The sequence below is a fragment of a genome, unplaced genomic scaffold (assembly GCF_019419815.1).
Source record: "Pyrus x bretschneideri cultivar Hongxiangsu unplaced genomic scaffold, Pyrus_bretschneideri_v1 Contig5, whole genome shotgun sequence".
Taxonomy (NCBI): Eukaryota; Viridiplantae; Streptophyta; class Magnoliopsida; order Rosales; family Rosaceae; genus Pyrus; species Pyrus x bretschneideri.
In genome coordinates this window covers 8,128,433-8,155,299 of record NW_025999787.1, presented here as the reverse complement: position 1 = coordinate 8,155,299, position 26,867 = coordinate 8,128,433, and the positions used below count along the sequence as shown (strand labels likewise).

The window sequence follows — 26,867 nt, the reverse complement described above, 5'->3', positions numbered from 1 at the left end:
AGAAAATAAATTTATCAAGAGAAACCTCGAGTATTACAAATTTCAATACAAATAATACATAATTCCTCTAAAATTCTACAGTGCCCCCTTTCTTCCTTGTTTCATTTTTCACTGTTAATTTTTTTTTTTTTAACAAACGATATTATCTACACTAAGGGGCTGAGGATGATTCATAAAATGCTGAAAATTGAAGATTTGACTAAAATTGATAGCAAACGTATGTAAAGTTTAAATCCACACGACAATACTAACAAAATTAAAAACGTGAACCAAGAACAAAACAAAAATATTCTTCTCACTTTTCTTTCATCTTAATTCCCTTTTAAAATCAACTGAAAACATAAAAACGTAATCCCGAGATATTCAATTGAATAAACGCAATGCATGGAGATAATTAATGGTGGGCAAAAGCATTCCACTCTAGGTATCTTTCATGCCCACCGACCAAAACTCTCAGATCAACAAAAATGTCATGAATCACAGGCCGTTAGGAAAAGTAAAGAAAAAGACACAAAGAAAACTGAAAAGAAACTGCAGAAAAGAAACTTTGATAGTTCAGCTGCTACAAAATGAAAAACCACACATACCATTTGTTCAGTTACACCCCATAAGCAATGAAGCAGTAACTAAGCCAACCAACACCATATTGGTAATTTCAAATCCAGACAACAAAGAAGAAAAAGAAAGAAGAGTATTCAGGTTTCACAAATTTCTAAGGTGAGCGGCCATCACTTATTAGTTCCTAGTAGTTCTTCAAACCTAGAACCATGTACTAGGTTAAGGATCAGGTACCTTGAGAAGCAGACCCCATCTCTATCAAATCCATCTCTCACCTTTCGTTCGAAGCAGAAGCAGCAGCTTGAAGAAGATGATGATGATCATGTGACACCAAATATTCCATGTTTGTGTTGTAAAACCCTAGGTGAGGATGATGATCATTGGGATTACAAGATGATGAATTGGCTGCTCCATTTAAGAGGTATGAGAGGTACAGGTCAGAATACAGAGGGGTAGGAGTAGTAGGATTGGGGGTACTGGTTGTAGTGGTAGTAGTAGTGGGATTAATTATAGAACTACTAAAATTGTGAATGTTTGGATTTTGTGAGGCTTCCATTGGACTAACAATTAGTCCAACATTGTTCTCAGTGGAATTGGAAGGCTGTTGCGGATGATTGTGAGGATTGTTGGTGAAGAAATTTTGCATGAAAACAAGTTCGTCATCATTGTATAAAGAGTCAGCCAAATTCAATGGAGAATCACAACAGTTGCTAGTAGTGGACTGATCAGATGGCTCTGTGACCAAAATGCTGAAGTAGGTTTTTGATGGATCTTTATGAGAGAGGGTGGAAGAGCTTGTAGGGGTACTAGAGGAAATATTGGAGTTGTTATTGATTATGAGGTTCTTGCTCCTGATGTAGTTTTGGAGTATGGATGACTGAGGCTTCTTGTTGTTTCCATTTTTGCCTTCAGTTTGCTTGTTTTTTCTCCTTGAATTCTGCCTCCTTTTTGTTGCATTCCAATGGTTTTTTATGGCGTTTTCGGTTCTTCCTGGAATGCGTTTTGCAATCTCTGCCCAACGGTTTCCAACTCCAGTATGAGCGTCAACAAGTATTGCCTCCTCCTCTTCAGTCCAGCTATCTTTCTGGAAAAAAAAAAAAAAATCACCAAGAAACAAAATATGGAACATTGCACTCTTAAAAATAATAAGCAATAGGGAACCAAATTATGTACTGCAAGAAAAAACCCAATGAATTACTGTTTTATAACTCAGAAACCCTAGAAAGTTTCTATTTCGATTGCAATCAATATTTTTACTCTAATTTTAGACATTTCTAAGATGTAATTTGATTACAAAAACCCTATGCAAAATAAACATTTACAAACATGTTTACATCCAAAAGCTAGAAGAATAGATGTTTAAATGATCTTGAGCTTGGAACTAGGGTTTTGACAATGAAATTTGAATCCCCAAACGGAAAGAGAGGAAATCTATGAGATCCACAAATAGATCATTCACAAATCACAATCCAAATTTGCGCCTTTGACTTTTTGCTATATCTTTGCCATAGATCACAATCCAGGCAAAAATGTAGCAAAATTTGGATACTTTTTTCATGGTGAAATTCTAACTTGTAGCTAATTAATTGTACAAATCTGAAAATGTATTCCAGCGGCCAATTTTCTTAGATTATTCATGCATCAAAATTTATAACACCCCAAAGAGATCTAAGAACAAATTACCTTGATATTGGGGCGCAAATGATTGTGCCATCTTTCTCTGCACTGCTTGCCAACCCTACCCTCCAGCGTCTCTGCTATCTGTGCCCATTTTCTCACTCCATATTGCTTCACCAGCCTCATCAGCTTCCTGAAAATTTCACCACACCAAAACAAAACCAAACAAACAAAGAAAAAAAGCCATTTAAGTTTACATGAAATATTATTTGATGGCTTCAAAAAATCGATCTATAAACAACGAAACATGAACAATGGATAAAAACTTCAAGAAAATCCCAATTAATTTTACATGCAGCATTGTTTGATGGCATCAAAAAATCATGAACATCGAAACATGAAAAGTCCATTAACTTTAAGAAAAAAACAAGGACAAGTTAAGAGAAACATGATAAGGTTTCTTGTTACACAGACATATCTCTATTTTTACCTGTCTTCTCCATCAGTCCACTGTCCCTTTATTATAGTAGCAGCAGTTAAACCCTTTTTAGCTCTCTTTCCGACCGCTTTGCAATTCCTTTCGGAAACCCTTCCTTCTTCTCTGAAACCACCTGTGGTATTAGGGTTTTGCTCTTGAAACCAACTCATCATCAAGGCTGCTCCTTGTCCAACAAAAAATTCATCCACAAAGCTTGGCTCTTGGAGATGATTAGTAGTAGCACTATAATTGCTAGGCCAAGAAGCTGCTGCCTCATGACCAACTATTGCACCACGACCGCCAAAAGAAGCAAAACCACTCAACCCATTTGAGGAAACCACCTTCTGATGATCTTTGTTGCTTGCATTGTTTTGACTTTGATGACTTCCCCATAAGAATCTATCTATGGCTGTCAATGGAGGACCTGTTTTATATATGCTATGATGTTGTGTGTTGTTTCTAAACCCATAAACTCCAAGATCACCACCACCCCCTCGTCCTCCTCCATCTCCCTCCATCAAAAGAGACACTTGAAAATTAAGATTGAGAAAATGCAAGAGGAAAGAGATTAATTTAGGGTTCAATTTGGTAAGCCTTTTTGAGGAGTTTTTCTTGTTTTTGGTTTGAGCTTAGACTAAGAGAGAGAGAGAGAGAGAGAGAGAGAGAGAGAGAGAGAGAGAGAGAGAGAGAGAGAACAAACAATCCCATACGATAGCTTGACAAATAGCATGTATTATGCCAAGTAACGAGCCATATGGCATAATAGTCATTGATCTGAAGATGCATCTAACGGTTGAGAATTTTCTTTGGCTGCAACTCCGGAGCTTCCTCTCTTGTACAAAAGTAGAAAGAGTTAGAGAGAGATTAGTGCATTCGTTATTAAAATTATTTTTTTGTTACAAGATTTTTAAAATTTTGGACTAAACTTCAGGCAATTATCTGGGCAGCTACCAAATGTTAATCACTATGGCGCCATCATGATGGAAAAGATAAATTTGCCCCCGAAATGAACACTCTAGCTCATATCACCTATGAAGTGAGAGGGTATTTTGGATCATTGTGACCCTAACGAAAATAAGGGATAGAAATTAAATCTTGGAAAATTGTTTTAAGTGTCCGGGTTAATTATGAATTAATTATAATTTATTAGGAAGAGGAATTCTGGCAAAACTTCAAGCCCCAGTTTTATTGCTTTTTAATTTGTATGCCTGCTAAATGCTTAGCCAATTATACATATTCCAATTTCTTTCGGATTAATCTCCCTCATCGTAATATATTTTTATTTTATTTTTATACATTTTGTTTTAATTTTTGAATTTTTGGTCTCTCATTGCTTCTTTTTAATTTGGATTCAAGAAATAAGGTACGTCCTGAGTGTATGACCATTTTGACTCAAAGAAAAGAATGAGCTCAATTTATCGATTTAATAACTTTCCAACATTATCTTCAAGCCCTTGACACTACAATTTCCGTTACTAAAGTAGATGAAGAGGTATTAATTTTTTTTTAAAAAAAGGTAATTAATATTTATGTACAATTACCTAAAGAGATATCGGAACGTTTAACTAATGTAAATTGCAGGAGAGGAAATTTGAATTCATTTTATAAGAAGAAACATATTCATTCTACCCAATGTAATAACATCCACAAAACAAATATTGAAAAGTCAAATGGAGGTAATACTAGCTACGTGATCAGAAAGTAACTGTTTTTTTTCTTTATTGTGTTCATATGACTGTTTGGTTTAGCGATGTCCAGTCTTCATTTTGTTGAGGAGATTTCAAGTTCAAATCTCATAGACAATCATTATTAACCCAAAAACAAATCTGATGGCTATATCTAGCTTGGCCAAACACAACCAATTAGTAAATGTAAATGGATGTGCAATTTTCAACTCCAGTAACTCATTCATGCTATGTTTGGAGGAAATAAAATCTTTGCCTTCTTCACCAAGAAAGGAAATTTCGCACTAGAACAACAAAACCAAAACTAAAAACAAGTATCCACTTTTTAGGCCTGTAAACCGTTATGTGCAGCCAGTTTCTTAAATCCGAGCACGAATCAGTTCCTTGAGTTCAACAGTAAGTGTAGGTCCAGATCAGGACATTTTGGCCCTGGCAAAGAATACTCCGGCGAATAAACCTGGGGTAAACAAAAGTTAATAAGTTGAGAGTAGAACACCAAAAGAATCACACTGGTATTCAAGGTCTTCACAGTTGCTTACCAAATAGTATGCTGAAGAGGTTTGGTAGACTAAGAGGCACTTTGAAAAGGACTAAACCAGCGAGAGAGATTGGAATTTTGTTTAAGGAACCAACGAGACTGTAAAGCAGAAGAACATCAGAGGTTCCTATATAGATACTCATACGAAGTTCTCGTTTTGATCTTGAGTATACATTGATGTTACCTGTAGGTGGTTGGGCCTGTTTGATGCAAAAACCACATTGAGGTGAAGCTGATGGCAAGTCCAAGCAATCCACTAGCCGTTGCAATGACCCAAAACATTGGCAATTTAATCACATCTCTGCATATTGAAACCAAAACAGTAAGTAGAAGTAAAGTTAATGTGCTTCCTAGGAGAAAATGGCATGAAGTTTATGTCAAACTTTGAATTATAGAGATAAAGCTTACACGTTCAGTACGTATTCCCATTCATCAAACAGAATAATCAAAAGAGCAGCGAAAGGTAGAGATAACAAATTGTTCAGCAAGACCATTGAAACTTCGTTGAGGGATCCAGATCTTGTGTACTTCTTTGCTTCATCCATGACTCGCCGTAGAGTGAGCTGTCAAAATAGAGAGTATTTGCACAAATTATAAAATGATCTGAGGTATAATTCAAATAATCCAAATATAAATTTACAGGTCCCCGATACAAACTAGAATTAACAAATCTCCAAAACTTAACACTACTACTTACTGAGTAGCTTGCTGTTAGTACGCAGTTTGAAAGCTGCCATGCGTAACCTACTGTATCGAAGGAGATATCTGTAATGCCACTGCTGATAGCAGAGATAATCTGCAATACATATGGAAACAATACTGCTTATTCAAAACTTCTCTGTAAAAATATTTTCTGGGGAACGAAAAACTAAATGTACTTCATCAACGGTAAGTGTAGAGTTGATTACCATAAAAAACATGGCAGTCCACACTTTCTGATTCTGATGTTTCCGGAACAAATACAATTCTCCAAGTGCCGTTAAAATATTTGTCACATTCTTCAGAATGGTTACCATTGCTATGTTTACGTACTTCAAACTGAAAGGAAAAATATATTAATCACCGTAGACTAAGTTCTCCATGTATGTTAGAATATCTTTGGCAATAAACAATACAGAGCTTCGAATGAAGAGAAATATATATTGTGGATCCAACATTCTCTTCACAACCTTTCTTTTACTCTAGGCCTGAACTATAATTCTAATTTGAAAATGACAAAAAAAAAAAAAAGAAAAAAGAAAAACACCAAAAGATGCAGAGTATGCAGAGTACGCGGAGTACGCGGTCAACAAGCTACCTATACATGCCCGATACAAGCATGCCGATGAAGATTACATTGACAGGGATCCAGACCCTAACCAGTTTCCAATTCAACTTTTCCACTGTAGCGACTCCAGAGAGGCCCAAGAGGACAACAATTACGGTACTTATCAAATTCTGCAGAGAAGCATAAGGAAGAAATAAGTTTTTGCTATGACTGCCTAAATTTGTGGAAGTGCAAAGAAATGATCATCAAATTAGTGACAAAGGCTAAATTATCAGCGTAGAAAAATCAAAACCCTTGTACGCGTTTCGTCCTTATCAAAGAAAGTCGGTTGGAAGGGCATTACAATACATACTTGATAAAACATCAATGACACGCCTGCATTGAAGTTGTAACCGGAGAGAACAACTTTGTTCAGCAATATCATACTGCAAGAAGAAATGCAATAAGCTATCCCAGACAACAGAGGTCCAGATTTCCTTGCTGACCCATGTTCACGCTTTTCATCCCCACCGTTTGGAACAGAGATGATCTCACCATGCCCTCCTCGACTCCCTCTGAACAACCTGCTTTCAAGAAAGTACCCGAAAAAAGGGATAATGCGCCAAATTAACAATGTGCCGATATAACCACACAGCTTCCACATTCTATATGCTTAGCTCATCCAACATCAACGAATGAACAGAGTCAGAAATTCTCATTATTCTAAGATTACTCATGTTCTAAAGGTGACCACCATTAACAAAAATTCATAGTGTCCATTAAAGTTACCTCTTTAACTAAATAAGTACAAAAACAAAACAAAAAAAAAAAAAAAAAAAATCAAATTTCGGAGCTTCAAAGCCTTCGATCAACAAAAAGTAGGAGTAGCTGAGGATTCTACCTGTCAGTCAATGTCACAGCTCTTCGTTCCGGAAGGATCGAATGTAGTTCTCCATTGATAGAGCCAACTTCTGGGTCCTCAATATCATGGACTTTTACTTGATCCAACTTGAAATCAGATGACATATCACCCACCTGGAAAAGCAAGAAAATCAACAACCCTATTGCAAACTAAGCTCAAATTCATTTTCTGAAGCTAAAAATCATATCTTTTGCACTCAAAGCTCTAAATTCTCTTACCAATAAAACGCTTTTGCGCTTTTTTGATTGTCTTTTAAACTCTGGAAATTTATTGCGCTTTTTTGATTCAGTCTTTCAAACTCTGGAAATTTATAACAGAAGACAATGAATGGGAATAGGAATAGCTTAGCGAAAGCAGAAAAGGGAGATGTATCAAGCAATTGGGTAATGAAAATCATGAAGAAAACGTGAATTCATGAATACCCATCTTTTTTAAGAACACGCAAAGGACATTAGGTGTGGATCTGAGCTAAGCGTGGCAGTACTGCCTCTCTGAGAGAGAGAGAGAGAGAGAGAGAGAGAGAGAGAGAGTGAGTGTTAAGAAAGGAAGAAACAGAGTGGGAAGGCGAGATTCCAGGAGACTGCCATAGAAATTGAATTGAATAATATTTGGGAATGAGGAACACTTCCCCATGCTCCCAAAGTCAAACCCTGGCGCGAGTCATCATCCTCCATCTCTCTCTCTCCTATCTCTCTTTCGCTCTCTCTAGAACAAGAGGAAGAAGTTCAAGGAAAAGTGAACTGGGTTTCTTCTTCTCTTCTGTGAATCGAATCAGGGACGCTGGAATCTGGAATTAGCAAAGCAATGAAGAGTGGTTTTCGTGTGGAATTTCAAACGGTTTACTTCTTTGCGCGGAAATTATGGGATTGATTTTGGGGCTTATGGACTATTTTGTGATATGGGTTTGGACCAAAGTGGAAAATATGGAAAGAGTTTTTTGATTTTCCAAAGAAGCCCATCAGGCATTAAACCTTATCTTTGCCAAGCCCACCATGAGAATTTTTATTTTCATTTTTTGTTGGTGCCCGTGAAAATATCAATTGCAAATTTGTGGAAATATCAATATCGATATCGGTTATTTTTTAGAAAATGATGAAAAAAAAAAAAAATTTGGGATTGTCAAATATTGGTTTGGACGAAATATAAGAGTTTCTTCGACATTTACCAGACATGTCAGAAATGTTAATGATATTTGTTATCTTTAGCCTAAACTTAAGAGTTTCTCTGATATGAGGTGAAGTTTAGACTTCGTCACTCATTTCCACATCTTTCTCTAATTTTTTTCAATATTATCATAAAAAAATTAACCGTATTAAAGAAATTTTAAACAGTAGCAATATGTAAATGGTACATTGGTATGGTAGTTAAGATCTTTCGCTTTAATTGATTGGACTGCATCTTAGGTTCAAACCACCTCCCTACTGTTACTGTTGATTATCGCATTGATAAATCATCGCTATCTATAGATCATTGTTATGTCATTGTTCAACCACATATCAACTAACTTGTCATCAATATTTCAATTATGTGCCTCAACTTTAGAGTTAGCGGATGTGTCCAGGCGACGCGACTAGCATCAATGTCGATATCGGGACAATGTATCAATAAGGATTGTGTAAGGTGGTCTAATTTGGAATGTCATGTTATATATGCTAGGGAAACCAAATTCCTCAAATCAAATCCCTAAACCAAATGAGGTGGTTGATCAGTTGATCATGGCATGTCACTAACTCAGATTTTAAAACCTCTTAATTACTTTTAAAAAAAAAAAATTAATGATAATTCAGATTATTCATTTGCACGTTTTATTATGTGGGACTCTTCTTCTTCATCCTCTCTCTTCTCTCCCGACTGCTCTACCTCCTTTCTCTCCGCTCCCTCCTTCCTCTAATATGATTTTACCGTTGCCGGCAATCAGTCTTCTCTCCCGACTGCTCTACATCCTTCCTCAAATACGATCTTACCGTCGCCGGCAGTCAGTTCTTGTCGATGGTGGTATTGCGCTGGTGTTTCTGATGGAAAGGTAGTGTTATCAAGTATTTAAGATACTCAAGACCTCTAAGTTGCACTACAGTATTATCCTATTAGGTTAAATAATAGTATTATCAATTATTTAAGATATTCAAGATCTCTAAGAATTATTATCTTGAGCTGCTGTTTCTGGTTGTCTTGAGCTGGTGATCTTGAGCGATCGGGAGAGAAGAGAGAGGAAGAAGAAGAGTCCCACATAGTTAAGCGTGCAAATGGATAATCAGAATTATAATTAATTTTATTATTATTTTAATAAGTAATTAAGAGCTTTTAAAATCTGGATTAATGACATGGCATACCAATTCATTAGCTACCTCATTTGGTTTAAGGAATTTGGCTTCCCTATCATTACCTTCTCAAATATAAGAATTATGTAAGAGCATCTCCATGTAGGGGTGGGTTCAAAAAATCAAAAACCAAAAATTGAAAAAAACCAAAAACCGAACCGAACGAAAAAACCGAACTAAACCGAATTCTTTTGGTTCGTTTTCGGTTTCAGTGGTCTAGAAACCGAACCAAACCGTTGAAACCGAAACCGAACCGAACCGAATTAATTAAATTACAATTATTTATTTATTTGCCGCTGGGATTCGGTTAGATGATAAGAATACAATTGTGGATAGTTCTGATTTTGGATTTAAGTGGTGATTTTTGGGTTGATTATTTTTGGCTATGGGATTTATGAACTCGGGATCCAGTAATGTTCCTCTAGATTGGTTTTGTTCTTTAACTCTGATAATTATCGGTGTTGATTCTTGTTTTCTGTTCAAAGCTTAGGAGGTGTAGGATAGAATTTGAATTCTTGATCATATATGCTATATGAAGGGCTATGAGGCTAAAAAAATTGTTATTTTTGGGCTAGGAGGTCTAGAAGAGGATGTTTAAGCAGCTACAGAGATTGGTTTTCGAGATATTGATGCTGGCATTTTCTGGCAGCAGATGAAGATTCCAGGTTTTAGGGAATGGCTCTAAAATTCTTTGGTAGGGATAAAGGATGTGCATAATACCTGGGGTTCCTCGGTTTAAAGAGAAAGAGAGAGTTTTTATTTGAGATACAAATAGACAAGAGAAGGAAGAAACTTGGGTTGCGGAAGCAGTACCCGCATGAACAGTGCATAAAGAAGTGAGAGACAGAAAAGGCACACAGCTTCAGTACTGGAATGCTTAATTCATCAAGCGCTGTTTGGATTGGTCTCAAAAAATGTATATTTGTTTATAAACTCTTTCACATTTTTTCTTACAGAAGACCAAAAAAACAAACATCTATTTTGCAAGTAATTAAACTAAGCTAAAGACAGCATGTGATGCCCCTTAATTCATTATACTCATCAATAAAAGTGTGTTGATCTAGATGGAATGCTTATGTTATGATTGTGTTGGAGATGTTAAAATTTAAATTTTTTATTTTTTTTCATTTTTTGAAAAAAAAAAAAAAAAACTGAAACCGAACCGAACCCAGCCCTCTCTCCATGGATATGTGAAATATTTATATTTTTTATTTTATTGGGGCCATGGTTACATTAACTTTTAAAAAATAATCAAAATTAATTTTAGTTTTTATTCTATTGGTTGTTAATGGGACCCATGTGTTAAAAAATTAAATTAAATGTATTTGACTCATTCTTTGTTTGTTGTCGAAAAAAACAACTAGAAAGCTAGGAGTCAAATGACTCAACTGCCACATTATATATGGCATATCGATTGGAGAACACTCTAATGTCTTTTAATCTTATTTGACATATTTGACATCTCCTTTGAAGATGGTTTAAGAAGGTCGAATTGGGGATGTCATTTTCTAAAATTTACAAGTTTTTACAAATAAAAAAATAAAACTCAAGTTTTTGTTGAAATTTAACGGTACTACATTATTTATGAAATTTAATGGTACTACATTGTTTATGAAATTTAACGGTGCTACACTCTTTATGAAACTTAATGGTACTACACTCTTTATGAAACTTAAAGGTACTGTATTCTTCTCTCCTACTCTAATTATTTATGAAACTTAACGGTACGACACTATTAAAAATCCTTATAACGATTGATGTGCTGACAATTATTGACTCTTGATGTGCTGACAATTATGCAATCTCAATTCTTTATTTATTTGGGCCTAGTTTCATGTCTAAGTTAGAAATCCTTATCACTTTAATTAGGAATTGAAATTGAAGAGATTGTAGGATGATCAATAAATAAGACCATGCATAGCCCGGAATCTCTTGGAAATCCACCGAGGATCAAGCTATACTAATGAGCTAAAAGACCATATGCCATTATGAAGCTGCAGAAACAACACTCGTCTTGTTACGGCCGAGCCGTTTACCTACTCCTCGTCTTCTCTGCAACTACACCTCCGCAGCCACGGGAAAGGTCCACGGTTTTTTGGCTCCTCCGGTAAGGTGAGAGGCCAGACAGCCAAACTGGTTGAGCAGGATAAGAAGAAGAAGCCCCGGGGCCGCGCACAAGCGCTTGCAACACAACCGCCGATCCGTCACCCCCGGGGTTGGCATCGGAAAGAAGAGGGGACCCAACTCGTCTGAGAAGTAGGGCAAAGATTCAAAGCCTTGAAAGGATGAGTAGTTCTTCCGAGATTAAGAAAATTAAAGGCTGTATTTTTTTTAATTGTCACTCTTTGTTCTTAAGACCTTAACGCTGGTTTGTTAGTTCATAGAAAGATATTTGGAAGTGTTGGATTATGTTGGGATTTTTTTTATCTAATTTGAATTAGCAGCGATGCGATTTTGTTTCTGGTTTCTAAGAACATTAATGCAATTTTATTTCTGGTTACTGTTTTGCCAAAAAAATTTGAAGCTGCAGAGGATTGAGGTGGTGCACGTGCTTATAGTTAGAATTTTTTTTTTGTTTTTGTTTTTGTTTTTCTTGTTCTTATTATTAAATAAAGTTATTAAGTGACTTTTAGTCAAAATTCAGAATTTTGAAACCTTTTTAATTAGTTTTCTTTTTATTTTATAGCTCGTTAACAAAATTAGAACCTAACTGTTTGTGCATGGCACGAAAAGAAAGAGAAAATATAATTCAATTGAAAAAAGGTAAAAAACGCTACTCTTACCACTTATTTGTATCAACATTTGTATTATCACTAATAAAGATGAGACCCACATATGTTGGCAGCCCTACCTCTATAAGAGAGATGATACAAATAGGTGGTAGTTGTAGTATTACTAAAAAACAATTAAGAAACAAATAATTGTCATCATGCAGAATAATAAGCAAAATGGTAATGCTAGAGAGACCAAATTTTTAAACCTAATTTTGTAAACCAAATGATGATTGAATTGTTACTTAAGTCTTTATTAACGTGCTTATTTTCTATTGGTAACACATCATTTGATTTTAAAAAATTTCTTCCTAACATTATCCTAAGCAAAAATATTCCCCAACAAAGGCTTAGAATCCATTACAGAGTACTCCCATTGACACTATAAGCAAACCAAAATTAGAGTTTAATAACTTTCTTTGCATAAAATAATAAGTAAATAATGACAAGTGAATTGAGGAAGCATGCAGCCCTTGTATTGAACCACATCATCCTTGCTTTAAAAATTGAAATCCGCATTCCATGCATATATGTGGTTGTGCTTTTGGCCCCTTGAACCAAGATTTAGATTACCACAACCTCACCAAATCATAATTTACAGTTGAACATAATAAAAATACAAGAAACAAAGACATTGAGAAAGTTACGGGGTTTGGCATATTCCTGCCTACGTGCCTAGAGAGATATTGCTCTTCACTATGAGAATAACAGTACAAGTTACACATGAGTTAAATCGAGATAACTCAATACTGAATCCCTTGTACACCCACTCACAGAAATTTCCCAAGAGCCTCACTCTTCCCTAAGAGTTCTTTCACCAGAGACCTTTCACTCTAGCTCTCTTGATTTCTCTCAACCGTGCCCATTGGAGAGCCAAATGCTCTCACCATCTCTTTGGATGCTTCCCTGAAGCCTACCCATTCACTCGGCAAGGATACCCGAATGCAAGACTACTACTTTCACTTACAAGCATGCACCAGCAATTATGCCAGCAACCAAGGCCAAATTTTTTTTTCAGTTCACATGGCATATTCAACACCTAGTTGTACCTAGCCTATAAAAAGAAAGCATGCACAATTGCATGCAATCCCACAAAGTCAAGACCTGCTTGCTTCCAACTTTGCTTGTGGCAATCACCATGTCTTCTCTTGAACGAAGACTTCCATGCCACAACTAAAGGCAAAACACAAAGTCACAAATGACTGCTGCCATTTTTTTGTAGCATTCACAAAGTTACACATGCAAAATAGTTGCCAACTCATAAGTATACGAGCCAAACACAACAGTTAGGCGCCATTAGAACAATTCCATCCTTAAAAAAATGCGTCAACACTCAGCCCATTTAATACACTCAGTGAACAGTGATAGACCTCAATGAACAGTAATAGGCCAAATGCATATCCACCCCTAAAACTAAATAGCCTAGTCAATTTTATTAATTTTTATTATAAAATAATAATTTGATTTTTAATTTCTGATATGATCCCTTCTTCTTCTTCTTCCCACTTTTCTCAAAAATGTCTCTTTGGACTCCCTTCTTCTTTTTCTTCCCTGGTTTTCCAACTGTGCGTTCAAGCACAGTTTCACCACTTTTTCTTCCCTTCTTCTTTTTCTTGTCTTCAAACCACCAAAACCCATGTGAGATCAACCAAGTTCGGCCCGACCCGAATTCAAAGACAGGGGAAAGATTGACGCTTTCTAGAGGTGGAAAGAGATAAAGATAGAGAGGGAGGGTTTTGGATATGGAAGCTCGAGTTGGGGTGGTGGTGGAAGGAAAGCAGAGAGCTTCGAATTAAGCTCAGGGAGGTGTGGCGGTATCGCCTGGCGTCATGTAGGTCGGGTAAGGGCTCAGCACATTCTGAGCCTGCCTAGTGACCATCTTGGGCTAGGTGCCTGATCAATAATTTGGTTAGGTGCCGGCCTAAAGGTTCCTCGGTGGAATTGCTCTTAGGTATATCTATTATGCTTGCGAGAAAGAGAGAGAGAAAAATGCAATAGTGGATGAAGTTATGACAAGGAGTGGAGTTTATATAGGGAGCAAAAATCTAGCTCACGGAGGAAGAAAACATGCATGAATAATCCGAGTCGAACTTGGAAGCTCATCAAATTTGCCTAAAACCTTCAAATTAACATAGCATTTTTGGACGTTTGATATTTCGGGTATGAATGTGTGGCTTGGAGAACAAGGTAAGATTTCTTGTCAAAACAACAGTTGGGTTATTAGAAAATATGGGGGGCCTTTGTTTGCCCTCATTGAACTGGACTGGATTAAATATTGGTGCAATACATGTTTGTCATTTTACGGGACTAGCTTTAATGGAATTAGGGAGGACTTGCCTCGAGTAAAGACCTCGCTAGCCACTCTTAGCAAGACCCCCCGAAAACCATGGGACTAGCTAAAACCTTCACTTCGTTGTGCTCGCGTCATCTCTCTACTCACTGCTCACGTCCCCTCTTTGCTCTATGCTCGCGTTCTCTTTCTCTCTCCTCGCCCCGAACCCAAAATCATGAACAAGACCTCAGATTTGAACCTCAATTGAACAACCCACGAGCTGCATCATCTGATTCACCTCTGATTGGGCTCCATCCTCCTCTACTTCGATTTTCAATGATAAGGGCTTCGAGCATAGCTTCATCTTCGATGACGACCTCGTCAACTGCTTCATCTTCATAGAGAACCTCGTCGACTGCTTCATCTTAGAAGATGACTTCGTTGACTGCGTCATCTCCGTCGTCTTCTTCTCATTCGCAATCACCATGATTGTGGCTTTGAAGTTACTGAAGTGACTCTCGAGGTTTTGTTGGGTGATGAAACAGTTGCCAAGGTGACTCAAATCCTCACAATTATCAAAATTAATCTAACATAATCAACGTTGGTTTATTCTGTTGATCATGTAAATTTCTGAAATTTTCATTATCTTGTTTTTTTGTCCCACAACATACCAAACACTTCACTAAATTAGTTCATATTAATCTATTCTAAACAAATCTAACTTAATATCTGAAGTTAGTCCAATCCAAGATAATCTGGTACAACAAATGTACCCACATGATTTTATCTAATTATCAACCTTCTATATCATTTAATTTACAAAATTTTATCTACAAATTTAATCTATTGCGATAATTAACATGACAGGATGCACCAATTACCAAATAAATCCAAGCCAAATATCACATGTAACATGTTAAATGGGATAGGGAGACAAGCCGACAAGGCCACAAGGGGCTGGAGCTCAACCTACACACTCCACAGTCCACGCACACTTAACAATTAACATCGACAGGTCATCATCCTAATATATATATATATATATATATATATATATATATATATATATATTATACCAAGAATAAAAATATATCCACATACCAAAATTAATAAAAAGAAATCAAAATCATGATGATGGCCAATAGAAATTGCGGATTGAGGCAGCTGTGACATGTTTTTGGTCACAGGCTAAGCAAAAACCTGGGGTGAATCAAACAATATCACCACCGCACATCACCAAAATATATTCACAATCCTTGCTAAAAAATAAGGACTAGTACAAGTTCAGATTTCATGCATTAAACGCTTAAACTATCACATCGTTACATGGTATAGATGATCACAAAGCAAGGAAGAACAGCTCTTGGATTGAACACCAAAAGCTCCTCCTCGTCCACCCTCGTGTGGACCCCGCTGCCTCCTCCGCCAACAACCGAGTCGAATCCGCCGCCCTCTTTGTCCACGTCGTCAATATCCTCCACAGTGTCACACCCGACCCGACCCGCCACGACCCGGCAGACCAGCATAGCCCGCTTCACGTTCATGAACTGAAACTCCTCCTCGATATCCTCTGGAATTGCCACGTGTGCTCTGGAGCTACTCGACAGCGTGGAAATTCCGTCCAACTTGGGTGAGAATCCAGATTTAATAATTCCACAAACACTGCAGTGCTCGTGATTACAAATCCCAGAATTCCCGTTGAGTCCCAAATCGCAAACGAAAGTTGAGCAGTGAAATCTGAGAAGCTCGTTGCCGTCGGCGATGCACCGCTCATCCCTCCTCCGAACGGTGCCGTTTCGCGCCGCCTTGGACTTGACCAGCTCTCTGTACTCCTCGAACCTCGCCAGGATTTTGCCGCTGTTGTGGATCTTCAGGATCCGGTGAATTTCGGGGGCTTTTCGTGTATCGGTCCAACCTGTTTTGAATATGATTCGGACAATGTTTTTGCCCGAGTCTCCGTCATGAAGCTCCGAAACGGCGTGGTGGATCGCCTGGTGCTGATCGAGAGTCTCGGGTTTCGGGAAGATTTCCCCGCAGGCGGTGCAGGGGAAGATATCGTTTCGGAGAGGGAAACATTGGTGGGAATCGGCCGAGATATCTGATTCGGGGAGCGACCCAGGTAGGTATTTGGGGTCGGTGTCGGGTAGGACGAGGGAGACGATGGAGTGGTGAGAGGAGCGAGGTGGCGTGGAGAGCTGAGATTGGATGATGTTGGTGCAGGTGATTTTGTAGGATTTGGAGGTGAAAATGCGTTTGAGATAGGACCAGGAGGTGGAGAGGGCTTTTTGGGGTTTTAGGGTACTGGGTTTGGAGAGGTGAGTGGAGAGTTTACGGCGGTGATGAGGCCTTTTTGGGATATTGGCGGTGGCGGTGGAAGAGAAGCAACCGAGGTGGAGGAGGAGGATGAGGAGAGAGAGGAACTTGTTGAAGAGGGTTGATATGTTAGCCATATTAGGGTATTCGAAAATGAGAGCACAGTAGATGTAGTCTAGAAAGCTATAGGATATGCATGGAGAGAGAGAGAGATGGTTGCGGAAGAAGGAGGAGGAGGAGAGAGAAGGAATAGATGATCATGAAGGTTGAAGGAGATGGAGAGGGGGAGGAGGTGGGACATGGGAGCAGACCGAGCAGTGGAAGAAGAATAAAGCTAAAAGAAAGAAAGAGTAGGTGGAAGGCAACTTCATGGTATCTCTTTGTCTGCCTCTATATTTCTGTCTCGTTTCTTTTAGATGATGGGGAGATATATAGTGAAAGCTTTGCCGGTTCATGAGATTGTGACTAGGGTTAACAATATTGCGAGAGAGAGTGTGAATCCTACGTTAAAAATTGGAGAATATAAGGACCCATTTCCCATATTATTACCATAACATGCTTTTGACTGTGATTAACTGTCTTCCATTTCAAGGGCAATTCAAAATACATTCATCATATATTTGTATAGGGGATGAATCTTAGGTACAAAATTCGGATTTCATATGCGGTTATGATTAAGGATAAATTTGGCAATCTAACAGCTAGTAACTGTAATTGCATAAAAAAAAAAAAAAAGTGAATCTGTCATTCTAACATTATTTGAATCTTAATTATTAACAATTTAAGAAATATTGTCATCTAATTTACCAAGACATATGAGTTAGTGATTAACATTTGAAGAAACTATATATTCAATTGAGATTTTGAAAGATTTTAAAAGAGTAATAAATTCATCGATTTTAATGGAGTTTTATGGACTTGTTGAGGTTCCATCATATATAAAACCAATTAGAAACAAGGGGAGGAGCCCAACTTACTTATAAGTCCATGCAAGGTCTCTCCTCTCATCAATGTGAGATTCATTTTCAACACGAACTCTCATGTGTGGCGAATTTTCAAGCCTATGTGGACAACACAACGGGGTGACATGGCCGTTTGGCTTTATAGTGGGACAACCAGCTTTGATACCATGAAGAAAGTTGAGGTTCCACCATAAAATCAGTTGGCAATATGGGAAGTATCCCAACTTACTTATAAGCCCATGCAAAGTCTCTCATCTCATCAGTGTGGGTTTTACTCATGAAGAAGTTTGTGTTCCACCATAAAATCAATTGGCAATATGAGGAGTAGCCTAACTAATCATAAGCACATGCAAGGTCCTTGGTCTCATTAATTTGAGATTTATTCTCAACACGCCCATTGATTCATTATTTTTTTTTTAACAAACGATATTATCTATACTAAGGGCGAAGGGGTGGACTTAGCCTCACAATAGACTAGCAACAATGTGGCTCAAATTCGCCTTTGGTGAGAATCAAACGTAAGACTCTCACTTATAAGTGAAGAAGAATTCCACTAGATCGTAGTAATAAATAGCGATTCATCATTTTCTTATGACTTGTACTTTAATTTTATGGTTGCACATGAAGCATGCTTTTGTTTGGCTTGAAGATGATACATGCACCTGAAACACCCCGCATGCATCACATGGATCTTACTTTTCTGTCGCAACTTTAACCGTAACTAGCGTTCTCTTACATTTTTTGGGATATGCAAAAATACAACTTGTCTTCTTGAGCCTTGCCATTTTAATTTCCTTTTAATAAAAACTATGAAATAAAATGCAATCACTTATTTCTACGATGTAATTGTATTGAATTTTAAATTTGATTTTTATAAATAACTAATGTGAATTAAATTATTATTATTGCATTGTATAACTTAACTTAAATATACACAAGTTTTAATTAAAAACATCATTGTATCAAACACGTAAACCCCGTACGCATGCACTTCTTGGTCATGAATTAAATGCCTAAATTAAAATGAATTAATCACGTCAAGGATCGACAATCCAAAATTCTTCATCATTGTCAACAATGGATTGAGGACTGAGATTGGCATGTGGAATTGCTTAAGCTCGTCATCATTCACGATCATGTACCAATATAATATAACTTGGAAATTAAAGAAGAGATTAATAAATTGATCAAGAACAAACTCTTAGATGTGATACTATGGAATGGATGTGGTTACACACGTGCATGGTTCTCCCACAAAAGCGGCCAACCCATTTAATTAAACAATTTTTTGATATATAAAACCAACAATTCAATAATTAAATGGGGTTTAACATGCATTGCCATTTCTCAAAGAGAATCCAAAGTCTGCTCTTGCCATTGTTGTCTAGGGGACTTTAACGAAAAGCTTATGGTGATGTTCATTTTAACCAAAAACCACATTTTTACACTAAAAAGTCGATCCTTGTACTATTCACTTTACCTTTTATTTTATCATTTTTGTTAAAACTTAAAATTTTCAAACCATTTTTATTAGTTTTCCTTTTTAATTAAGTTTAGTTTGTTTTTTCTTGATAGATCGATATGAACAAAATGATGCATGACTTGTGTCCAAAATTGCAGGGTTTTAGTTTTTATGACTAAAAATCGAGTTATGCGACAAAACTTCACTTATTTAGGATGGCACCGTATGTGGAGGATCCCCAAAAGTACATGCATGAAACCAATTTAATTTTGTAAAAGTTGGTGAAGCCAAACTTTGACGTTTAAATCGGTTTTAGTGCTTCACAAAATCGATTCTATTATACAACGAGAAATGCATATTTTTCATAGTGAGACTCTCTATGAATTTTTTGTCATAGTTTATGACACACCCCGAATCGAAGATGTTCACTTAGATTTCGAATCGAGCTGTGTTGGCCGACATCCGGAGAGTGACGAAGCCATAAAGTATAATGATGTGAAAAATGTGAATAAATTTAAACCTAAAAGTGCCTAAATATAAGAGTGCACTATGAGCAGGAATGAACCCATTTCATAAGTGATGTCAGAGCATAAGTACAGTATAGTAAAATAGGATGAGAATTATACCATTGAAGGTAATCGTCTATACCAAGATTTGCCAATAATCCTTATCGATATGAAAGCTCTGCTTCTAGAACCTGGAGGGGGCGAAAAACAAGGGTGAGTGGGTCTAAAAATAAAGTTTTATAAAAACCTTCTCAAAAACATAATAACCCCTCGCTGTAAAACAATTATAATTTCTAAATTATACATACTACATATAGTATGAACATACTTACCGTAGCTTGCAATAGCTCAAGAATTAAATACGGCACAATATTTCGTAAGTAAATGCATGACGTTCGTAATCAACATAATCTTGCATAAGCAAACATCTCATATTGAGTGCTCATTGACACATGCTGACACACGAGTTCATGCAGAGGTATTCTGACATGAACAAGACTGGATGTAACAATGCTATACACTCTAGTACTACAATTAATCACGTGAAGACTAGCGCTATGTGCCTCACATACAAGTCGGAGCTGCCTATTGCAACTTGTACAACAAGATTGGCACCTACAATGGATCCAAAGTGAGCGTACAGTGCGATGTGCACATACATGTGAAAGATTGGCCCTAGCCCGAGTGAGTACTAACATTGGTGCAGCAAACGATGAGCAAATAACATAAATGTAGTCATGCCATAATGATTCGATAATTTTAGTCAACATAATATTATTCATAGCCGTAAATTTAGCTAAGGCATCCCGTAAGATACATAATGATTTCCTAATTCTCTTCGTTACGTCATTTTCTATAAATATTAATTTAACTATGACATTCATATAGAAAATTCATTATTAGATGTGGAAACTAAACATATATATATATATACATACATGTATATATCAAGAAAAGACCCACTCACAATATTAATTCTCTTTGTTATGTTATTTTCTCGAACCGGCCTTAAAGCATCGAGAGTCTTTGCAATGCGTTTCGCCTAGAAACGAAACCATTTATGTAAATAAATAATGTACTAACGTATAAAAGCATTTTCGTACAAAGTGTGGGGAAAAAGGAGGGCGGATTCGGATCCGGCACGTCGAGAAACCTAAGAAGGGACCTCGGGTTTCTCCACGCACCACCACAAGTGGCTGCCCTAGCAGCTATGCGCCGCATGCGCCGATGACCCATGTAAGCCCATGCGCGCTTACGGCCTGCGAGTACCATCGTACTCGCCTTCCTCTCGAAGACCTGTGTTTTGTAGGTTTTTGGTTCGACTTCCAGATCTACCATTGAGCTCGATTCTTCACCAAAATCAATAATTCAAGAGCCATTTTGAAGTTAGAAATGTAGAGAGCAAAACCATACCAAGGTGAGGCCGAGTTAAGGTCGGTGTTGGCCGAAAAAATGGCCTGAAAGTGGTCAGATGACCACGGTTCCTAATTTTCCAGAAATCCGGAAAACTTCCTCCCTCCTTATTTATGTCATGAAACCAGTCCAAACTTCACTCATGAAGCCTAAAAGTCATTTTAAACCACGAGGGGAGATCAGACAAAGCATAATCGACATTTACCTTCACAGAAAGTGGTGAGATCCATGCCCGACAGTCTCCAGTGTTAGAGCTCCAAGATCCGAGAGCCATTCCCATTGGGATGTCAATAATTAAACCTAGGGCCATGTGTTAGATGATATGATATCTTGGGAACGTTGGTTTGATGGTCATCTACCATGGAAGACGGCGATGGTGATGACCCTAACCTCACGGTTGTCTCGTGTTTGTAGAGATGAGAGAGACGACAAGGAGATTGAGGGGGAGAGATGCATAACAAGAGAGAGATTAAGGGATATGGTATGATGGTTTAGGTGTAGTTGCCAGGAAGGTGGCGAGGTGGTGGTTGTACAGCTCGGCTTCACCTTTTTTTTTATTTTTTATTTTTATATATTTATAGAGAGAAGAGAGAGGTGAGAGATGAGAGGGAGAAGATAGAGGGAAGAGAGAGAGAGTTCCGAGTGATTTGGAAGGCACGAGATTGGGGGGAAAATGAATGGGGAGTCCCACATGGATGGGTCCCGTTGGATAGAAATTCAAGGGAAAATATTAATATAATAGAAAGCCAAATATTTAGGATGATGAAATTATTAAAATGCTCTTCGACTTCGTAAGTCTGTTAAATTTTCATCGCAACTCCGAATTCAATTTCGCTTGTGCTTAAGCGTCTGTATCGTCGAGTACTTTGAGAATGCGACGAAATAGTAGCTCGTATGCATCACAAAAAGATAGTCAACAAAGTCAACGCCCTAAACTCTAGGGGCATTTTCGTCACTTTCCCCATTTAAAATTACTAAAATCGTAAAATTAGGGACGGATCGTCACAGTTTAACGTTAATTTCGTGCCAACATTATAAAATATTGTGCCAAAAACATGAGGTGACAGAAAGTCCATGGAGAGTCCTACTTTTGAGAGTCTCCTTAGCATTTCTCTTTTACAATTTATCTAGTGTTGGCAGCCATGCATTTTGGATAGGGGTGAGCATCAAACCGACCAAATCAACCGGTTCAAAAAAAATTAATTTAGTCGGTTTGGTGATCAAGTAAAAACGAACAATTTAAAAATCGATCAAAACCAAATCGAACCGACGATGTATCTTTTAATTATTAATTATTTTATTTTACAAGTTGTAATGATTATTAACAATAAGGTGATTTATATGTATTTCATGCTTATGTGAGGTTATAGCTAATAAATTGTTTGCTAGCATGAGACTTTATTTAATTGAAACTTGGTTCTATTTGACTTGATGAACTTTTACGTTCCGAAAAATTTAATCTTTCAATCCAATTGGAATGTGCAAGATGTGTGAATGTTTAGAAGAATAAAACTCTTAAAATATACAATGTTATTTATTTATGTGTTGAATAGACTTAAACCAACCAAATCAAACGGATTGATCTCCCCATCTTTTATTTAGTTTAATTCGGTTTGAATAGTGGTATTTATCAAAATCGAATCGAACTAAACCATTGAACACTAGTTGATTCAGTTATATTTTTTAATGTCAAACCAAACCGATGTAATCTGCCCCTCTCCTTAAATTAAAATAGGATTTCGATGGATTCATCAAACAAAGTAGAATTATACTTTATCTCGTGATATATTGGTTTGATTAACATCAATATATATGCCACAACGGTTTTCATTATTTCAAATCGCGTCCTAGCTTTCTTTTATGGGGCCAATATGATTCGTCTTTGGCTGATGAAATATTGTTCTGGAATCTCCCCACTTCTATCTTTTAATAAGAGGTAATCATGGTACATAATTGGCCTATAACCTACCTTAATGGGAAATTAAGTACAAAATTAATCCCACTAAATTGTGGAAATTTAGAGTAGAAACTTGAAAATGTAATATTTTCAATAGGTCCACGTACGTTTAGCCTCAATTTTATGAAAATTTGAAAGAAACTGAGGTTTCACTTTTTAAAAACCAATTAACAATAGATGAATGGCGCAATTTCTTATAAGTTTTTGTAAAGTTTCACACATAACGACATGTAAGTTAATCTGCTTTAGTACAATTAAGGAAGATGAAGTTCCATCCTGAATTTGAAATTGTTAACTCTTCATAAAAACTTGCATGCTAACTAAGGGTTTCCGGTAGTTTAACCCACAAGTAGTCTTACTTTTTAAACAATTTTCACCCTTTGAATTCTTAAAATGAATCTTAGGGTCAATTTAACCCACAAGTAATCTTACTTTTTAAACAATCTTCACCGTTTGAATTCTTAAAATAAATCTTAAAATCAATTTCTACTGTTTATTTTTCAGACCACTCAATAGTCTCATACTATTAAAGAAAAATTGACTAACAGTGCGCTTGACTTGGACCATATTGTTGACTTAAAGAAGAGGTAAAAACACAGCAGGCTAAAGAGGAAGAAAAAGAAGTAAAAGAAGCTTCTGCACTGCTGTTTTTATCTTTTAGTAAAGCTTTCATTTGCACAGCAAAGAAATTGTTTTTTCTATCTTGACTAGGTATTATTTCCTTTCTCCGTTGCCCCAGTCAGTAGGAGAAAGATGCCGACACTGATTTGCTTTTAGATTAGTGGGTAATGATGGTGTGAATTTTTCTACCGGAACAGGATCTTCCCTCGTCCATTTTGTATGAATCTTAAGGATCTTCACATTCTAACTGTTTATTGTGTGAGCAGTTTTCGTCAGGTATTATTTGTGTTTAATTTTAAATAAAAAAATTAAATGATTTCTGATTACACGATAAATGACTAAGATGTAAGGATCCTTAAAATCTCTACGATTTGAATGGATTCCAATCCGTAATTCAATTGGTGACCAAATATGCGTACGTGATAATATGATGTCACTTGGGAAGGGCTGCTTTAACTGGTCACCATTTCAATTGTTAATCATGTTTGGAAATAAACTATCTTATCATGATACACAATGAGGGCTTGAGGCTGTATATTATTTTTCCTCACCAACCTCAAGTAATGGTGATGCTTATCACCGTGTTTATTTTTGTTATTAAATTTGAGATATGTGTAGTAAATAAATATAAATATCAAAATTTTAAATCATTTAATGATAATAAGTAGGTGATGAACATTATCACTACTTGGAAGATTTTTCAATATGTCGGGAACACATTTCGGTGCACTAAATATAATAATACAATTAGTTTGAAACTTGAAAACAAAATACCACCAATTATGTTATGATATTTGGGATACCGAGCCGTATTCCTGACACACTTAAGAGTGTTTAGCAAAAATGCACCTTATATAATCCTCATCTAAGGAGCTCATGTGTGTTAAACGTCACTGAGTATGGAGAGTATCAATTTGTTGTCCATTTGGTGAGGAAACTTGTTTTCTCATTCAGGTATTGAGTTGTTAGGATCTGCATCAACAATTATGTGATCGTTCGAAGTGAATCTCATTCATATTTTCGGAACTTTTATAACTATAAAAGGAGTGGAAGATATAGGCCTGGATTTAAAGTTTGAATCGACTAGAGTAGTATACTTATCCTTCTACATCAAAGTTTGAATCTCCTTCTTTATAGTTTAAAATATATTAATCAATCAAGATATTGCTCCAATAAGAAAAAGTGTTGAAGATAAAGAAATTGATAATGGAATCACACATCATGCATACATAGATGAATGTGGAGCGTTGATGCATGTAGGCTACACAATTCATTTGATAATTCTTCTTTCATGTGGTGGGATCAAAGCTCAAAAGTCTTTTGTCGAAAGCTGAAGGAGTCTTTAGCAATAAGTTTTCAGTTTTTATAGAAAAAGGCCTTCCTTCTGAAACTCTAATTGCTTGACACGACTGACCTACAAAGCGTTTTGGTTCCATCCACGACGTTGTAGTCATCATTGCAATTACTTGTGTAAGAACCTTGAGCTTGAATCTCTGAAAGAACTGTGGACATTATGCGCAGTTTAGGCATTTTCTTGTGCAAGGTATGGCTAATGAGTGACCCAAGAGAACAAATTTCATTGGGACGCAAGTTTTATGAAAGTTACTTTACAGGGACACTAGAGAAAATATTTCTAGTAAGATCATTGAGGGAACAAAGATTGGACCCATTTTGGAGTCAATTTTGCATACAACAAGATATAATCATCTCACATTATGCCAAAAATGAAAAATTGATGTCACGAATCTTCTCTTAGACCATGTCTACTAAAAATCACCTAAATTTAAAAACCAAACGATTGTTGTGATAAACAATAGTCATTTTACTGTTTCTTTGCAAAACAGTATTCGTCTATTTTCTTCACTACAAATAAATGTCTTAATGATTTTGTATTGCTTAGTTTTTTACAAGGATCATCTATGAATGGTGAATTGAAATATAGATGTTTTGGATTGTTGAAAGACAATACGAAGTGAGTACTACAAAATGGGTGTCAAAAAATGAGTGTCTCCGAATCTTAACCCTATATATATGAATGGGAAATGTTTAATAGCACTTTGATGTGCACACCACCATGGTATTAAAAAACAATCTTACAGTATATGATAATATCATGTTAGTTGAGAAAAAAATGTTACGAAGTATAATAGTACTTGGATGGATAATGCCTAAGGGCCGAAGTTCACTATTTGAATATTCTCGCTTGTAAGCAAGATTCAGCTTTCGAACTAAAGTTTGTGAGCGCAGCCTCGCAACCAAATGTGGGAGGACACACCATTAGCCCAAGAACGAGCTTCCACCACTAATTGCTTGACATCAAAGTAAGCGAAGGTGACCAAGTGACTAAGAGAACGAGCTTCCATCATTAATGTGTGGTGATCATTTGTAATATATCGATTAATTGTTTGATTATGGGCATTAAGTCGATATATTGCAAATGATCAGCACACATAAGGGGCAAACCAAAAATAGGACACACCATTAGCCTGAGTTTAGCTTGAACATTTTGGACAGCAAAATCACGGGTTTTTGAAAAACAATGAGATATAGTCCACACACTATGTCGTGTAAATATAAAAAATTTAAAGAAAATTTCGATTGAAAAAAAACTGTTGGATGGGAGAATTTTTTTCTTACAAACGATAACGTTAGTTGTTAGTGAATCATAGAAAATACACTTAAATTTACATCTTAAATAAGCATCTGACATGTGATTATTCAAAAGACGCTTTTATAGCTCACGAACACTCTTAAGTCATGAGACTTTCTCTAATGAACATCAAAAGTGCACATTTAAATTACATATTTAAATAACATCAGTTAAATCACTTCATTAACGGAATCTAACAATTCTTTTTCAAATATGTTATTTAAATATACACTTTTGATGTGCACTAGAAAAAATTCACTTAAGTTAGAAATGCGTTTAATTGTAAAGAGAAGAGCAAGCCCTATAGTTTGAAATAGAAGCCTAAGCCCAAACCCTTCCAAATGCCACAGCCCAGTCCATTGAGAAGCATTAAATTGCAATTCTAATTCAATTTTCAGTTAACCACCCGCCAACCCAAACAAAGAGGAAATAACCGTCCGCCTCCTAACCTTACCCTCAACAATCTAAACCCCTTCCGTGCAACCGCCACGTGTTCTAACCACAGCCAGTGCATATAAATATCCCTCCACATTTCCCCTCTCCGAAATCTTCCCCGACCTTAGAGCATGCGTCTCGCC

General features: G+C 36.6%; 3 protein-coding genes and 1 pseudogene across 4 annotated transcripts; 1 reads left to right on the top strand and 3 right to left on the bottom strand.

The window, feature by feature from the left end:
* Window positions 1-532: 532 nt before the first annotated feature.
* On the bottom strand, window positions 533-3,171 carry LOC103963267 (transcription factor MYB119). Its single transcript, XM_009376067.2, has 3 exons — window positions 2,666-3,171; window positions 2,242-2,368; window positions 533-1,642 (listed from the first exon to the last, which is right to left on the bottom strand). Exons 1-3 carry the CDS (start codon window positions 3,169-3,171, stop codon window positions 830-832), a joined length of 1,446 nt encoding a protein of 481 aa, XP_009374342.2. The 3' UTR covers window positions 533-829.
* A 1,260-nt stretch (window positions 3,172-4,431) lies between these two features.
* LOC103963268 (GDP-mannose transporter GONST2) lies at window positions 4,432-7,874 on the bottom strand. Of its 2 annotated transcripts, XM_048569536.1 has the most exons (10): window positions 7,263-7,874; window positions 7,024-7,157; window positions 6,496-6,706; window positions 6,174-6,313; window positions 5,785-5,914; window positions 5,574-5,672; window positions 5,285-5,439; window positions 5,061-5,177; window positions 4,878-4,975; window positions 4,432-4,795 (listed from the first exon to the last, which is right to left on the bottom strand). In XM_048569536.1, exons 2-10 carry the CDS (start codon window positions 7,146-7,148, stop codon window positions 4,752-4,754), a joined length of 1,119 nt encoding a protein of 372 aa, XP_048425493.1. In that variant the 5' UTR covers window positions 7,149-7,157; window positions 7,263-7,874; the 3' UTR covers window positions 4,432-4,751. The 2 variants fall into 2 exon arrangements, with proteins under 2 accessions (XP_048425493.1, XP_048425494.1); XM_048569537.1 differs by lacking the exons at window positions 7,024-7,157; window positions 7,263-7,874 and having other exon boundaries at window positions 6,236-6,313; window positions 6,496-6,559.
* Window positions 7,875-9,747: 1,873 nt separating this feature from the next.
* LOC103963269 lies at window positions 9,748-11,862 on the top strand (annotated as a pseudogene).
* A 3,776-nt stretch (window positions 11,863-15,638) lies between these two features.
* On the bottom strand, window positions 15,639-16,925 carry LOC125468238. The gene has a single exon (XM_048569548.1). The coding sequence runs from the start codon at window positions 16,853-16,855 to the stop codon at window positions 15,728-15,730; it is 1,128 nt and encodes a 375-aa protein (XP_048425505.1). The 5' UTR covers window positions 16,856-16,925; the 3' UTR covers window positions 15,639-15,727.
* Window positions 16,926-26,867: the final 9,942 nt, after the last annotated feature.

Coding starts and splice junctions, on each gene's coding strand:
- LOC103963267 (XM_009376067.2), bottom strand. CDS start 3,171: ATGGAGGGAGATGGAGGAGGACGAGGGGGTGGTGGTGATCTTGGAGTT. Junction 2,369..2,665: donor TGGACTGATGGAGAAGACAG/GTAAAAATAGAG, acceptor TGAAATTTTCAG/GAAGCTGATGAGGCTGGTGA. Junction 1,643..2,241: donor ATTTGCGCCCCAATATCAAG/GTAATTTGTTCT, acceptor TTTTTTTTCCAG/AAAGATAGCTGGACTGAAGA.
- LOC103963268 (XM_048569536.1), bottom strand. CDS start 7,148: ATGTCATCTGATTTCAAGTTGGATCAAGTAAAAGTCCATGATATTGAG. Junction 5,673..5,784: donor GGACTGCCATGTTTTTTATG/GTAATCAACTCT, acceptor TATGTATTGCAG/ATTATCTCTGCTATCAGCAG. Junction 4,796..4,877: donor CCTCTTCAGCATACTATTTG/GTAAGCAACTGT, acceptor TGTTTACCCCAG/GTTTATTCGCCGGAGTATTC.
- LOC125468238 (XM_048569548.1), bottom strand. CDS start 16,855: ATGGCTAACATATCAACCCTCTTCAACAAGTTCCTCTCTCTCCTCATC.